The 14,325-nt window shown below is 29.3% G+C and overlaps 1 protein-coding gene across 2 annotated transcripts; it reads left to right on the top strand.

The window, feature by feature from the left end:
- Window positions 1–7,078: 7,078 nt before the first annotated feature.
- NEK4 (NIMA-related kinase 4) lies at window positions 7,079–13,265 on the top strand. Of its 2 annotated transcripts, XM_028082539.2 has the most exons (15): window positions 7,079–7,222; window positions 7,341–7,456; window positions 7,550–7,616; window positions 7,882–7,947; window positions 8,568–8,614; window positions 8,725–8,770; window positions 8,885–8,965; window positions 9,071–9,113; window positions 9,241–9,290; window positions 9,365–9,446; window positions 9,560–9,609; window positions 10,065–10,138; window positions 11,028–11,079; window positions 11,657–12,121; window positions 12,222–13,265. In XM_028082539.2, exons 2-15 carry the CDS (start codon window positions 7,371–7,373, stop codon window positions 12,849–12,851), a joined length of 1,839 nt encoding a protein of 612 aa, XP_027938340.1. In that variant the 5' UTR covers window positions 7,079–7,222; window positions 7,341–7,370; the 3' UTR covers window positions 12,852–13,265. The 2 variants fall into 2 exon arrangements, with proteins under 2 accessions (XP_027938340.1, XP_085521272.1); XM_085665146.1 differs by lacking the exon at window positions 7,079–7,222 and having other exon boundaries at window positions 7,244–7,456.
- Window positions 13,266–14,325: the final 1,060 nt, after the last annotated feature.

Here is a 14,325-nt window from a genome sequence, read left to right as displayed (position 1 = left end):
ATATAAAAATTTAATGTAATTGTTATGAATATTTTTTTATCACCATCCAATTGGAGTTCAAAAGATACAAGATCTATGTCAAAATTTTATTATTATGTTTATTATTTATTCTTTGCGTCACTTTGATTAAGTAATGTATTATAACTTTTATTAGTGTATAAAAAAGAGATTTATTAGAATTAAAAAAATTGAAGTAAACAAACATTTAAAATATATTTTAATTTGAATATTTGTTTTCCTTTTATATTTTTTAAAAAGGTTTTTAAATTTTATCAATCAGGTTTCATTAATGTTTGCAAATTTAATAAATGTTTTGGTTTTCATAAAATTTATTTGGTATTCTAATCTAAAATGTAAACAATTATAATTTATTTCAAAGTATTTGATATTGAAGAAACAATCATCCTCCTAATATTGAATATTTGATAATATTATGTTTTCTTTACATAATTTTTATTATTTTATAAAAATTAATTAAAATTAATATTGAATTATAAGAAAATAGGTACGAGTATGGGTACGAGATTATACTTGTTACCTGATGAGGATGAGGATGAAACAAAAGTATGATACCCATTGGATTTGGGTATAAGGATGATGATGTACGGGAATGAATATGAGATAGCACAACCCGTCTTGCTTGCCCGCAGTGTTGTCATCCCTACATCTAACCTAATAAATGCATATATTGAAATCTTCTTAAACTTCCTATATGTTGGGATGGTTTCTTGCACTTACTTTGTAATGGTCTAGTATACATAACCTCTTTTGTCTTCTCATTATTTGATGTATTAATATGTGTGATTAGACCTTCACTCAAACATTTGATATCTCATTTTCTTATTAATTTCATATTTAATACTATGCTTCTTCATACCATAGTACAACTCCAAGTATGTCTCATCTCCAACAAGTTTCAACACTGTTTGTTCAACACATAGGTGGCCACATTGTCATGTGAGCGATATATCTTATGGTCGTTGGTCTCACGTATTAAAACTTCATGCATCAACATCACACATTAACACTTGGACAACCTTCATTGTTTTTTAGCATAATCACATAAAGGAGAGAAAATTGTCTCATTATCTCCACTCTCAAGCCTCTATCTTATCCCTCTGCCATCGCCTCCTCAGGTATACATAGTATGCTTATAAAAGATTATTTCAATTTTGTAAGTATAGAAAATGAAGTTCTAAATAGATATAATTTCTAATAAAATGAACTTTTCAATTTTTACAAATGTTTTTTTTTTCATTCTTTATCTATTTTAAAATTCATATTTTTAATAAAATTTCATATCTTACATGCAATTAAATATTTATTCAAATAATATAATATTGTTGTTTATTAATTTTGTTATAAATTTCAGCATAAAATTCATTTCAATAAATATTTTTCTTTTGTTTCTTTTATCTCTCTAACATTAAAATACATTTTTTACTCTTAATATTTGTGACAATAGTTAGATACTTATTCGTTGAAAAAAAAATCAAGCTATAATTTTGAGTGACACCTATTAGCATTGTGGTATAACATTAACATGGAAGATCTAAAAAAACTCCTCATATAAATGAATATTATTTGTTTTTTTTTTCAAATAAGCATTAAAGACTAAAAGTTATGTTTTAAAACTTTGAACGGGTAAAAATTGAAGAAAATAAATTAATAAGAATTAAAATCAAAATTTACTATAAGGATTAAGAACCATCTTTTGTAGGGTGAAAAACAAACAATCTTTTTAGAAATATACCAAAAACTCAACAATTGTACTGAACAAAAAACATATTTATATAAAAAATAAAAAAAATTAATTAACTATCCCAAAAATTATTAAAATACTATGAAAAAAAAAACTTATGCAAAACAAAAGTTATTTTTATGCGATCAAATCATTCTCTATTATAAGCTCTTTTAGACACCAGGTAGCGTTCAATTTTGTTTTATGTTTAAGTAGATCGTTCAATTTTGTTTTATGTTAAGTAGATTTATATAAGAATTTCCAGTTTTTTTTTTTTTTGCAAAAAAAAAGCTATGTTATATATAAAATAATATAATATAAACATGTATTAGATTAATTCATTTTGAAGCAAAACATCCACTCCTAAATGAATTATCATAGACTTTTTTATTTTAAATGAATTATTTTAGAAACTATTTCCTTTATTGATGAATCACATGACGTATGTAGTGTTCAAATAACTATTTAATTCAAATTTTACGAATATACATACTCAAATTTAATTTTGATTCAAATTTGAAATTTAGGTAAGGTAAATAATATTTTATCGAGTCTTCTATTTTCCAACATTAAGTTAGATTTAAATTTATTATTTTAATATGATGAGAGTGTTGGAAAAATATCCGACAATCATTTTATTAATAAATAAAAAAATAAAATAAATACATAAACAATTCTCTTGGTCCTTTAACGAGTACTTACATTCTCAAAAATAATAAATTAACTCAAACCTCACAATCTTATAACAAGAGTATAAGAAATGAGAAAAATTAAATAGAAGTCCGGAGTGTCTTTCACTCGAGACAAAAAACATTATAAACTTAAAATCCATCGTATAGTCATTAACACCCACCTTCTTTATTGTCTTAAGCGATGTGAGACCTTTTAAGATATATTATTTTCATCCTCCAGCAAAAATAATAATTTAAAGTTTTTATAGTTGATATTTCATCTTATCGTATTACCACGTGGGATGTTTTTTAATGAATGTGATATCTTTTATATGATAAAATATGTTGAAGGTAATCCACATTAGAGTTGATTTAGTAAAAATAAAACAGGTTGAAATTTATTTTTTAATGACTTAAAAAAATATTGAAAATTCGGAATTATATTAAACAATAATAATCTATGAAGAAAAATTCTATAAGCCAACATTATTTATTAAAATAGATGATAAATACATTCAAGAAAAGTTTCTACACGTTAACATTATTTGTTAAAATAGGCATGTTTATTGTTCATATTTGATATTGAAATGATGTCACTAGTATTAGAAATTTGGATTGTTTTTTTTTTCAATTCTCTATTTTCTTTTTCATCGATTTTTGGGAGAAAAAGTAAAAGACGTTATCATAATTGTGTTCCTCGGGAACTAAACTTTGAGTGAGTTTTCAGTATTGGCCTTGGGCAACACCATTCACAATTAAGAATTTAGATTCTCATGTACTAAATTTCTAGTGGATTTTTAGTATCCAACGATATTGTTAGGTTTAACTAGTTTACTTAGTGTGTGAATTTGGTATTTATTTTTAAAATAGTGTCAATCGATATTAATTTTAATAAAAGTGTTTTAATTAATTTTTTTTAAAAATAATTATTAATAAATTAATTTTATTTCAAATTTTTTATTATTAAATTTTAATATAAATATTAATACTTAATTTTATAAATTATTTTAAATATTAATATCATTAATTATATTAACAACTTTTTTTCTAAAATAAATTTAATTATCTTTTTTTAAATTAGAACTCAATTAATTTTTTTTTAAATTTAATATTAAATTATTATTATCAAAAAATAAATATTATTCGACTAATTAAATCATGTTTTATCTTAAAAATTTCACTTTTTTATACCAAAATTTTAGCGTGTTTTCTGACACTAGTGATACTGTTTCACAGTGCGAATTCAGGTTTTCAAAAATCAAATTCTAACATCAGTAATGAACATGTTTATTCCGATAAATAACATTGACACGTGTTGATTAAAAGGATAGATCGGAGTGAAGAAACTTGAGAATCATAAACTGAAAACAAATATATATATATATATATATATATATATATATATATATATATATATATATATATATATATATATATATAAACGTAAGAAACAAGTTTACTCATGTATTAAAATTATCAATAGTATGTGTTTAGTTTATTGTTAACTACATTATGATGTTATTTACAAATGATAATTAATAGAGTAATAAATGTATAAAAATTTTAGTAAAACTAAAAATCAATTCTCCCAACTTGAAACAGTCACATATTTATATTTAACTTTTATCTGTATCTACTTTTGGTAGCAGCCAAGTCTTGTCTAGTTATGATTTTACTGCTACTTACATAAACACCACATTTTCTATTTTACACTTAATCAACATTAATAACACAAATAATTTTATTTTAAAATATAAATTAAATAAAGAGAAATCAAGTAAAAAAGTTAAAATATTAATATTTTGTTACATATCAAAGATACATAAAAAAAATTAAAAAGTGTATATTATATCGATACGAGAGTAGGGATGGCAACGGGACGGGGCGGGGACGGGTTTCGCTATCCCATACTCATCCCCGCATAAAAAATTCATCCCCATCCCCATACCCAAACCCAACGGGTATCAAACTTTTTTCCCATCCCCATCCCCACCGGGTAACGGGTATAATCTCGTACCCATACCCGTACCTGTGTTCTAACTACTTCAATATTAATTTTTATAAAAGAAAAAAAATTACGGTAAAGAAAACATAATATTATGAAATATTCAATATTAGGAGGATTTTCTTCGATGCCAAATACCTTAAAATAAATTATAATTGTTTACATTTTATATTAGAATACCAAATAAAATTTCATGTGAACCAAACATTTATTAAATTTGCAAACTACAACATTGATGAACTTAGTTGATAAAATTAAAAAATATTTCAAAAAAAATATAAAAGGAAAACAAATATTCAAATTAAAATATATTTTAAATGTTTGTTTACTTCAATTTTTTAAATTCTAATGAATCTCTTTTTTATACACTAATAAAAGTTATAATATATCACTTGATCAAAATGACACAAAGAACAAATAATAAACATAATAATAAAAGGAAAACAAATATTCAAATTAAAATATATTTTAAATATTTTTTTACTTCAATTATTTTAAATTATAATAAATATCTTTTTTATATACTAATAAAAGTAATAATACATCACTTGATCAAAATGACACAAAAAACAAATAATAAACATAATAATAAAATTTTGACATAGATTTTGTATATTTTGAACTTCAATATATGTTGGATAGTGACAAAAAAATATTCATAGCAATTACATTAAATTTTTATATTGTAGTAAATAAAAGTTATTTATACAATTAAAGTGAAAAAAATTACAGTATGATTAATAGTGAGTTATAAAATAACAAATAATTAGATAGAATATATCGAAATATTATTCTACATGATGAAAATAAACAATAAATAAAAATATTAAAAAACTAACAAATGTGTGTTTTAGAAATAATTTGAGAGACTATCGAAAGAAATCGCACAAAGGAAATCAATTGTATAATTAAGGTATGATAAAATGAAAAATACCTTAGAGAACTAATTATTAAATTACGTTTGAAGTGGTTAAAATTAAATAGAAATATCATTAGTGACCAAAAAATTTATCATTAAATTACAAATAAATTAGTAATTAAATTGACCACTAAATCAAGTATCGATTCGATCATTGAATCAATCACTAATTTAGTCATTGATTCAGACAATAAATCAACTACTACCACCAATGACGAAAAATAGTGACTGATATAGGTTACTGACTAAATCAGTCACCATTTCATATTTTTCTTGTAGTGAATTATCATATACTATTCCTAAATATCATTATATATATATATATATATATATATATATATATATATAATTTTAACCACTTCAAACAGAATTTAAAGTGAAAAAATTACATTATGATTAATAATGAGTTATAAAATAAAAAATAATTAGATAGAATTTATCGAAATATTATTCTACATGATAAAAATAAAAATAATAAATAAAAATATTAAAAAATTAATAAATGTGTGTTTTAGAAATAATTTGAGAGACTATCGAAAAAAATCACACAAAGGAAATCAAATGTATAACTAAGGTATGATAAGACGAAAAATATCTTAGAGAACTAAAAAAACTTTCAAATATCAACATATATACTTAATGGTTGAAAAATAATGAAAATTATTTTAATGAAACAAAAGAGTTCTTCAAATTAAATAAAAATTAATAATAATAATAATAAGTAAAGAATTTTTTTTATATTACCTTAAATTGAGAGTATAAACATTCTCATGTGAAAGGAAAATTTATAATAAATAAAAATATTAAAAAATAATATAAATATTCAAATGTGAGGCATAATATTTTTTTATTAACATACATCATTTTAACATAATTACATAAAGGTTATGATAAGATAAAAAATATATTGGAGATGAGAATGAGTTTCATGACAAATGAAATAATTAAAAGAAAAAAAAAATAGAAAAAAATATATATATATATATATAGGAGTTACTTGATTAATTGTGAATATTTTAATAATTTAAACGAGAATGGAGATATGGCGAGGACGGGTATTATGGCGGGTATATGTACATCCCCATACCCATACCCATACCCAACTGAAAAAGTCGGGGATTCCCCATACTCATACCCATACCCAGTCAATGCGGGGATTCCCCGTCAAAACGGAGACGGGTTCGGACAATACCTACGGGGACGGATTTATTTGCCATCTCTATACGAGAGCCATCCTCTTTAACCTCTGTAATTAATTCGAGGTAGTTTCGGTGTCCGTGTATTAAACAACATATTTGGTAATTAAAAATTTTGAAACAAAAATTGCTGATTCGTGAATGAATGAACATGAATACCCAGTTAAAGTTTTATTTTAATTCATGCTACAAATAGAAACCAGCAAAGGGCCTTTATAGTCCCAAACACCTTGCTTATCTGATTATATGTGGCATTAATTAAGCAAAAAACCTTTTGGGAAAGATAATTGTTTTCTGAAAAGAAAAACAGTCAAAGGTCCAAATAGAATGACAGGTACTACTGAATAGTTAATGAAACAAACAATGCTGGTACGGTGTTGCGTTGCGTTTGGTTTGGTTTGGATTTTGTAAGAGTAATGGCAAACTCTGATTCCTGACCCACCAACCCGAGTAAATATTATTCTATGCTTTTATTTAAAAAAAAAAATGGTTATGGGAGAGCGGCAAAAGAAAAGAAAAGAATTTGAAGTAAGAGAAACTGAAAAGGAAAGCTGAAAAGAAAATTAATTCAAACAGAAAAAAGAAGATGAAGAAGAAGATGAATTGGGTCAAAGTCTAAAAGCCTATTCTGGGAAAATGACTCAACAGGAAACATATGAGTAAAATAAATAAAATAAGAGCACGGGTAAGGTAAGGTTCCTTCCACGGTGGAATAACGCTCTCTTCACACTACACCACGCTTATATTCACTTTCTCTTTACTACTCTTACCATTTCTTCTTCTTCTTCTCTTTCTCTGTTTTCTATAGTCTCTATCTATGTGAAGTGAAGCTCTGAAAATGGAGCAGTATGAGGTTCTAGAACAGATTGGAAGAGGCTCCTTCGCTTCTGCTCTACTTGTCAGACACAGGCACGAAAACAAAAGGTGACCCTTTTGCTTATATTCACTCTCATGAATAACATCATTTTATTTTATATATATTTGTTTTTTATTTTTTAATTTTCTCTGTAAAATTAGGTATGTTCTTAAGAAGATCCGGCTTGCCCGCCAGACGGATAGAGTACGCAGATCCGCTCACCAGGAGGTTGTACTAACACCACCATTTTTAAAAGAAAATGTTTTTTTTTCCGGAGCTTCTGAAGTTGATGTTTGTCTAGGGTTTATGGTTTCTATTATTTACTGTTGCATTTGTTTTTTTTTTTTTATGGAATATGTAGTGTGTTTTTCTTTCTATTTGGTGATTTTTTTGTTTTTATAATGTGTAGCGGGATGCTTATTTTGTCTTGTTTTTTCTATGGCTGGAGATTCTTAGATGCTCTGCTTATTATTTCTTGTTTTTCAATTGGCAGATGGAGCTTATCTCTAAAGTTCGAAACCCATTTATCGTGGAGTATAAAGATTCCTGGGTAGAAAAGGTTAGCTTTAAAGGAAAAAAAAAACATAAAAAAATGAAAACTTTTTTAATGTTCTTGTCTTTTCTTATTCTGTAGTGTTTCTGCTTACTTGACTAAGAGTTCCAAGAGAATAAATGTGGTTTACGTTTAACAGACATGACTAATTTTGGACTCCAAATGTTTAATGATGATTATTCATTTATTTCTTCATAAATGCTGGATTTTTAACGTAGTATTGATGATCTTGAGGGTGGAACCTCCTTTTTGTAACACAAATTATGGGTTTTAATTCTTTGTCAATTTTGTAACGGAGAACTTGACTTAGTTCTACTTGTCACAAATTTATGTTTTTCTGTCCGAGGCACTTTGTTTTGCATTCAACATACAACCAAATGACTTACCTTTTTATTTTCCATTGCTATTCACTTCGCGCTTGTCAAAATTAACTTTTTTTTTTTTGTTTAATGTCTCCCTTTACTTAAAAAGTGAATTCGGAAGCTAAAACATAAATTCAGGGTTGTTTGGAAACATAGCTTGCTCGAGAACAAACAAGACTTTTAAGTTTCCGGTTGGAAAAGTAAGATAAATTTAAATCAGTGGGTTAGCTGTGAACTAATTGAAATTGGTGCCTGCACTTTCAGGGTTGTTTTGTATGTATCGTCATTGGCTATTGTGAAGGAGGAGATATGTAAGTCATGATTTGCATTCAGTTTACGTATATGTGCAACTCAGAACATATATGAGCACATTTTATCTTTTAGCTGTGAAGTAAGTTGCCCTACTATAATTTCTTTGCAGGACTGAAGCTATTAAAAAGGCCAATGGCGTACATTTTCCTGAAGAGGTTGGTTGCCCTAACAATAAGCCCTTTTACTTTTTAGCCTGGGAATAATTTCAATTCCTTTGTGAAAGTGTATGGAATTAACTAGTTAATATCTATAAATCTTTTTTCGTACAGAAACTCTGTAAGTGGCTGGTTCAGCTGCTGATGGCACTTGATTACTTGCATGCAAATCATATTCTTCATCGTGATGTCAAGGTGAATGATTTCTCTTAGTTCATGTGTCGAAGATGTTATGTTGCCGAGTATCTGAAATCTTTGAGGATCCACTTTGTGTTGACCTTTTATCATTGTTGTTTTCAGTGTTCAAATATATTCTTGACAAAAGATCAAGATATTCGTCTAGGTAATGGCTTTCTTCATTTGGTTCTCAAACTGCACTTTCACTTCATGAATGTGTTTGAGCTGTGAACATTTCTAATTTGTGCTTTGTTTTAGTATCATATGTGCTTATTTTGAGTATGTGGATGCAGGTGACTTCGGCCTAGCTAAAATGTTGACATGCGATGATCTTGCATCCTCGGTTAGTTTTACAGCCAACATATTCTGTCGATTACTCTCATCCGATATCTTAGTGTGTTCTTGGTCTTTACTTAGGTTGTTGGCACTCCAAGTTATATGTGCCCTGAACTTCTTGCTGATATACCCTATGGCTCTAAATCAGATATCTGGTCTTTGGGTGAGATAGATTTATCTTTTACTCCTGAGATCACCTAGGATTAATTACTCTTTCTCATCTTCAAGTGTATTTTCATTTGCAATTGACGTTTGTTGCATTTTAAATAATTGTAGGATGCTGTGTGTATGAAATGGCTGCTCACAAACCAGCTTTCAAAGCTCTTGTAAGTTTCTCTCTTTGGCTGGCTGTTTTTCTTTCAAGAATACGTAACTGGCAAAACTTGTTATGTTAATGCCCTATTTCGTAGAGAGAAGAGAAGTAGGATGGCTGAAAATAAGTTGATAGAGTGGGGATAGGTGAGAAATAAAGTGAGAATTAAAGGTGTTTGGTTGAAGAGAAATAAAAAAAGTATAAAGAGAAAGATAGAGAGATAAGTATAAATATGTGAAAAGTAGACCCACCATATTTTTAAACTAATTTTCTTCACTTCATCCCCTACCAAACACCCCACCTCAATTCCATTTCATCGATCCTTTAAACCAAACAATACCTAAGGGAAATTTGACGAGAATACAAATATTATATTGCATCATCAGTGTTCACGGTGATGTATGAACTAGTACATTTTGGAAGACAACGTGAAATCATTTCTTTCGTTTCTTTCTTCTATTTGAGCAGGATATGCAAGCACTGATTAACAAAATAAACAAGTCATTAGTGGCTCCACTACCTACAGTGTATTCTGGTTCTTTGTAAGTCTTCTATTTCCTAGTATATTTCCTTAGTCTCTCTAACTGTTTACAGGGAAACAATAGCTAGTGTATTGACTGTTATATGAATAATGAAATATTAAGTATCATTCCCTTTAGGATTAGATCCAATCCAAGTGCCAACCCACAAGTTATCTCTATTTGAATTGATAGTCGAGAAAAAAGGAGAAAAGAGGATAGGAATACCAAAAACAGAACATAGAACATGGCAGGTCTCAGAGGTCATAATTCATGATCAATTTAACAACATTGATTACCATTGACGAGGGTTAGATTCCTCTCTATTCTTCTTTCAAGCAATTTGACTTGGCTCTCAATGTAAGTGATTATGATCTATCTATTGAAGATAAAATTCACTACTCTAGGCCAAATTCAATTCCTTGGCATTTACCCATTGTGCCCGCCGAGAACCTTAGTTCGTTAGATGTTCCTAACCCAAACAAACATGTAACATGTTTATGATATCACAATTATTAAGCCTTATTCCTGTTTTCTCAACCACCATGGTGAAATTCCTAAAGATCAAATGCAATAACCAATTTTCCATTTGAGGGGTTGAGTTTAATTTCAATTCCTAACCAGTCCAAGAATAGCATTAAGAACTGAAAAGAATAAACTCAATTGAATGATAAAATCACGAATTAAGATGTAGCAAAGCAAACCATGTAATAATGGTAGAGATTTCTCTTTCCTCAACCCAGGATTTAGTGAAAAATATTAAAAGATGTAAAGCATAGAGATTAGATAAAATGATCTCAATTAGCAGTTTGATTAGATTGACCCTTGATGCTCATTTTATTGGCCCCATGACCCCATTCAATAATGTGATCAATGTTACTTATTGTGATAATACGTTTGTTTCTTCTTTCAGTCGGGGTCTCGTTAAGAGTATGCTGCGGAAGAATCCAGAGCTTCGGCCCAGTGTATGCCTTTTGTACCTTATTTCTTTCTCTTTTGTCAAGATGAGTTTGCAAAATAATGGTGTGCCTACATAATTTACTCTACATGTAATTTTCCTTGAATTGTAAATACAAGCCAGATGTCATCACAGCTAAAAGTTCATACTAGATGTGGATTCTCTGGTCTCAATTTTTTAGTTTTTATTTTTTCAATTTTTTAGTTATGATTTTGATTTTAGCTTTTAACTTGTATTGTGTAACTGGAATAGATTCTTCCTGATTGATCTCTCAGTGGTTATCTCCTAGGCTCTGTACTTGTATCATAGTCCTTTTCAAGTATGTGTTGTGAACCATTTTTTAGTGAAGTTAGTTACCTGAGGATTAGCTTCTGGAAAATGTAAAAAAAATGCATGGCTTTCAGTTATGTTTATTTACACTTCTGCATAACATGTGTGCTAGAGGTTTCTTATAGAACCATTTCTTTGGTTTCCATTTTGAGCATAATTTTGGATGCAGTAATTATAGTTAGTTTATTTGTGTCCAATTAACGTCATTTTGGTGGGGATTTATTTAACACTAATTAAGTGCAATTTTTTGGCAGGCGGCAGAGTTACTAAATCATCCGCATCTTCAACCTTACATTCTTAAAATTCACTTGAAATTAAATAACCCTAGAAGAAGTACTTATCCATTCCAATGGTCTGATTCAAACTATGTAAGGAGGACTCGATTTGTCGAGACAGATTCTGTTTCTACTCTTTCTGGAAGAGGTAAAAGATTGTCATTCAGCAATGACAGGGCGTTGAATCCTAGTATCTCTGGAACTGAACTAGGTTCTGTGTGTTCTACTCAAAGAGGTCAAGGATTCTCTACGTGTTCAAAAGAGAAACACTGTGAGTTGTCTGTTGGTTGTGTCCGTGAAGAATGCAATTCGAACAAGTCAAGAGACACCAAGTCCTCCACTGTTGATAGGGTGCCAAGATTGAGAACAACTAAGGAATATGCCACTCCTCGAAAGCAGACAATACCATCAAAGACATCCCTTACAGGTTTCAAGCGTGAGCTAGTAAGTTCAAGTTCTTCCCTTTTCAACCTGAATTAGCATTTGAATCATGTCATATAATTTAGCCCGTGTCAATTTATTTGTTTGCTTGTTATGATTTCAGCTTCCAGCATCTTCTACTCCTGGTGTTAAATTTACCCCACCATCTCGCAGAGCTTCCCTTCCACTCCCTACCAAAACCATGTGCATGACCACCCCATATAGAGCTAATGTTGGTCTTCTTCGGGGCATGGACTCTCCTGATGTTTCTGTCAATGCACCACGAATTGACAAGATTGCTGAATTCCCTCTAGCCTCTTGTCAGGATTCTCTCTTTCCTGTTCATGGAACTTCATCAACCTCGGCTCAGTGTTCTTCTGGTTCCCCAAAGAGTGCTGAATGCTTAATCACCAAAGACAAGTGCACAATCCAAGTTGTGGACAAAGTGAGTGTCCCATCAAGTGTACAATCTCCAAAGAGTGCTGCTGCTCCAGTTTCACATGGCAATGAATGTTCTGAGCATGCTGTTTCAAGCCACTTCTCTGCCGAGTGTTGCCAACGCAGGTTTGACCCCTCGTCTTACCAGCAACGTGCAGAGGCATTGGAGGGTTTGCTTGAGTTCTCTGCTCGGCTCCTACAGCAACAGAGGTTTGAAGAACTTGGGGTGTTGTTAAAGCCATTCGGTCCTGAGAAGGTTTCCCCAAGAGAGACAGCTATCTGGTTGGCTAAGAGCTTCAAAGAAACTGTTGCCTGAGGTTTCCTGGTGCACTGTTAGATAGTTAACAATAGTGTAAATTTGATCAGTAGCTCAGCTTCTAATCTTATTGTTGTAGTTGACATCATCACCATTTTCTGATATGCTGCACTCTGCAGCACTGGCACAACTAGTTCGAAGTTAATTTTATCACTAGTAGATCAAAAGGAGTGTCAAAAGTTCAGTGCACTGCTCCTACAACAGCAGAGGTTTGAAGAGCCCTAGGTTGTTGTTGAAGCCATTCGGGCCTGAGATTTCTCCAAGGGAAACAGCTTGTTGACCAAGGTTTAAGGATACTGTAGTGGTTCAAGGATTTCTGACTCACTTTATGATCATTAACATTAGTATAATTTCATGTAGAACTATATGTTGTTATAAATTAAAGAGTAGCTTACTAGCTTAGCTTCTATATAATCGGACATTGTTCTTATTCTTATTGCTCTTCACGGCACCATTGGCATTCTGAGAAGTCTCCGAACCAAAACACTTCCTCATCCTACGTCAAAGCAAGATGTTCACCGGTTTCTTTGAAACAGTGTTTTAGAATTGTTTATAAAAAATAGGGACAAATAATCTTTTATTGTAAATGGTTTTCTAGAATTCAACATTCTCATTCGATGGTGCATATTCACCTCAATAACTTAAACATGCCTGAGAATATTATTCATATAAAAACTTATAATAGGAATAAACATATCTCTTAAAAGTCTGATTATTAGAAAAATAACAATTTATTTACCTTAAATATTCTTTGTTATTTGAATTGACTTCAAGATGAAAACAACCAAATAGTATACTCTTCTTTTCTTTTCGAGTTATAGGTAGCTGTAAATCCTCCTTTTTGTCATGTTTGCCATATCTTTCACAACCAAATAATACATAGTCTTCTTTCACACTTAAATGCTACCTCACGTACTCATTCAAGTAGGTCATCCAACGTACCTAACATATACTCAAATATATTACAACTTAATAACGACGGTCACATTCCAATTTTTAAGTAAAAGTAAGACTTAAGTATTATTTTTTGTCTCCATTTTGTTTAAAAGGTTTTAAGTAGGTTTCCACTTTTTTTTTTTTTTTTCAATCAAGTCTTAATTTTTTAACAATTAATTCAATAAGTCCTTCTTGTTAATACCTTACAAAAAGGTAGAGACATGTTACGTGTCAATTCATATTTTTTTTTTTATTTTATTTTTGTTTTGCAAAATTTTTTTATGTCCACGTGTCAGATCTTATAGATGTGGCAAGCAGTTTCGCGTATTAGTGTTAAGTGTCATTGTCTTATATTCAATTTAGGTTTCTATATAAGTCGTTTCAATTCGGTTCCAACTTTTTCTTTTAAATGAAACAATGTTGTTCCTCTCTAAATTAAGACAAAATTTATAATTTTTATAAATATTATATTAATGTTTATATTAAATTTAACTTTTTAAAATATTGAATTAAAATAATTAAATTAATTGTTATAGCA

The sequence above is a fragment of the Vigna unguiculata genome, chromosome 7 (assembly GCF_037176805.1).
Source record: "Vigna unguiculata cultivar grain cowpea cultivar isolate G323 ecotype 2 chromosome 7, ASM3717680v1, whole genome shotgun sequence".
Taxonomy (NCBI): domain Eukaryota; kingdom Viridiplantae; phylum Streptophyta; class Magnoliopsida; order Fabales; family Fabaceae; genus Vigna; species Vigna unguiculata.
Note: the sequence above shows the minus strand (reverse complement) of the source record. Positions and strands in the feature narration are given on the sequence as shown.

What these genes read in the sequence shown, in the direction of transcription:
- NEK4 (XM_028082539.2), top strand. Translation starts at nt 7,371, where the DNA reads ATGGAGCAGTATGAGGTTCTAGAACAGATTGGAAGAGGCTCCTTCGCT. An exon ending in AAGATTCCTGGGTAGAAAAG is followed by an intron (nt 7,948 to 8,567) that starts GTTAGCTTTAAA and finishes CTGCACTTTCAG; the next exon opens with GGTTGTTTTGTATGTATCGT. An exon ending in ATCCAGAGCTTCGGCCCAGT is followed by an intron (nt 11,080 to 11,656) that starts GTATGCCTTTTG and finishes ATTTTTTGGCAG; the next exon opens with GCGGCAGAGTTACTAAATCA.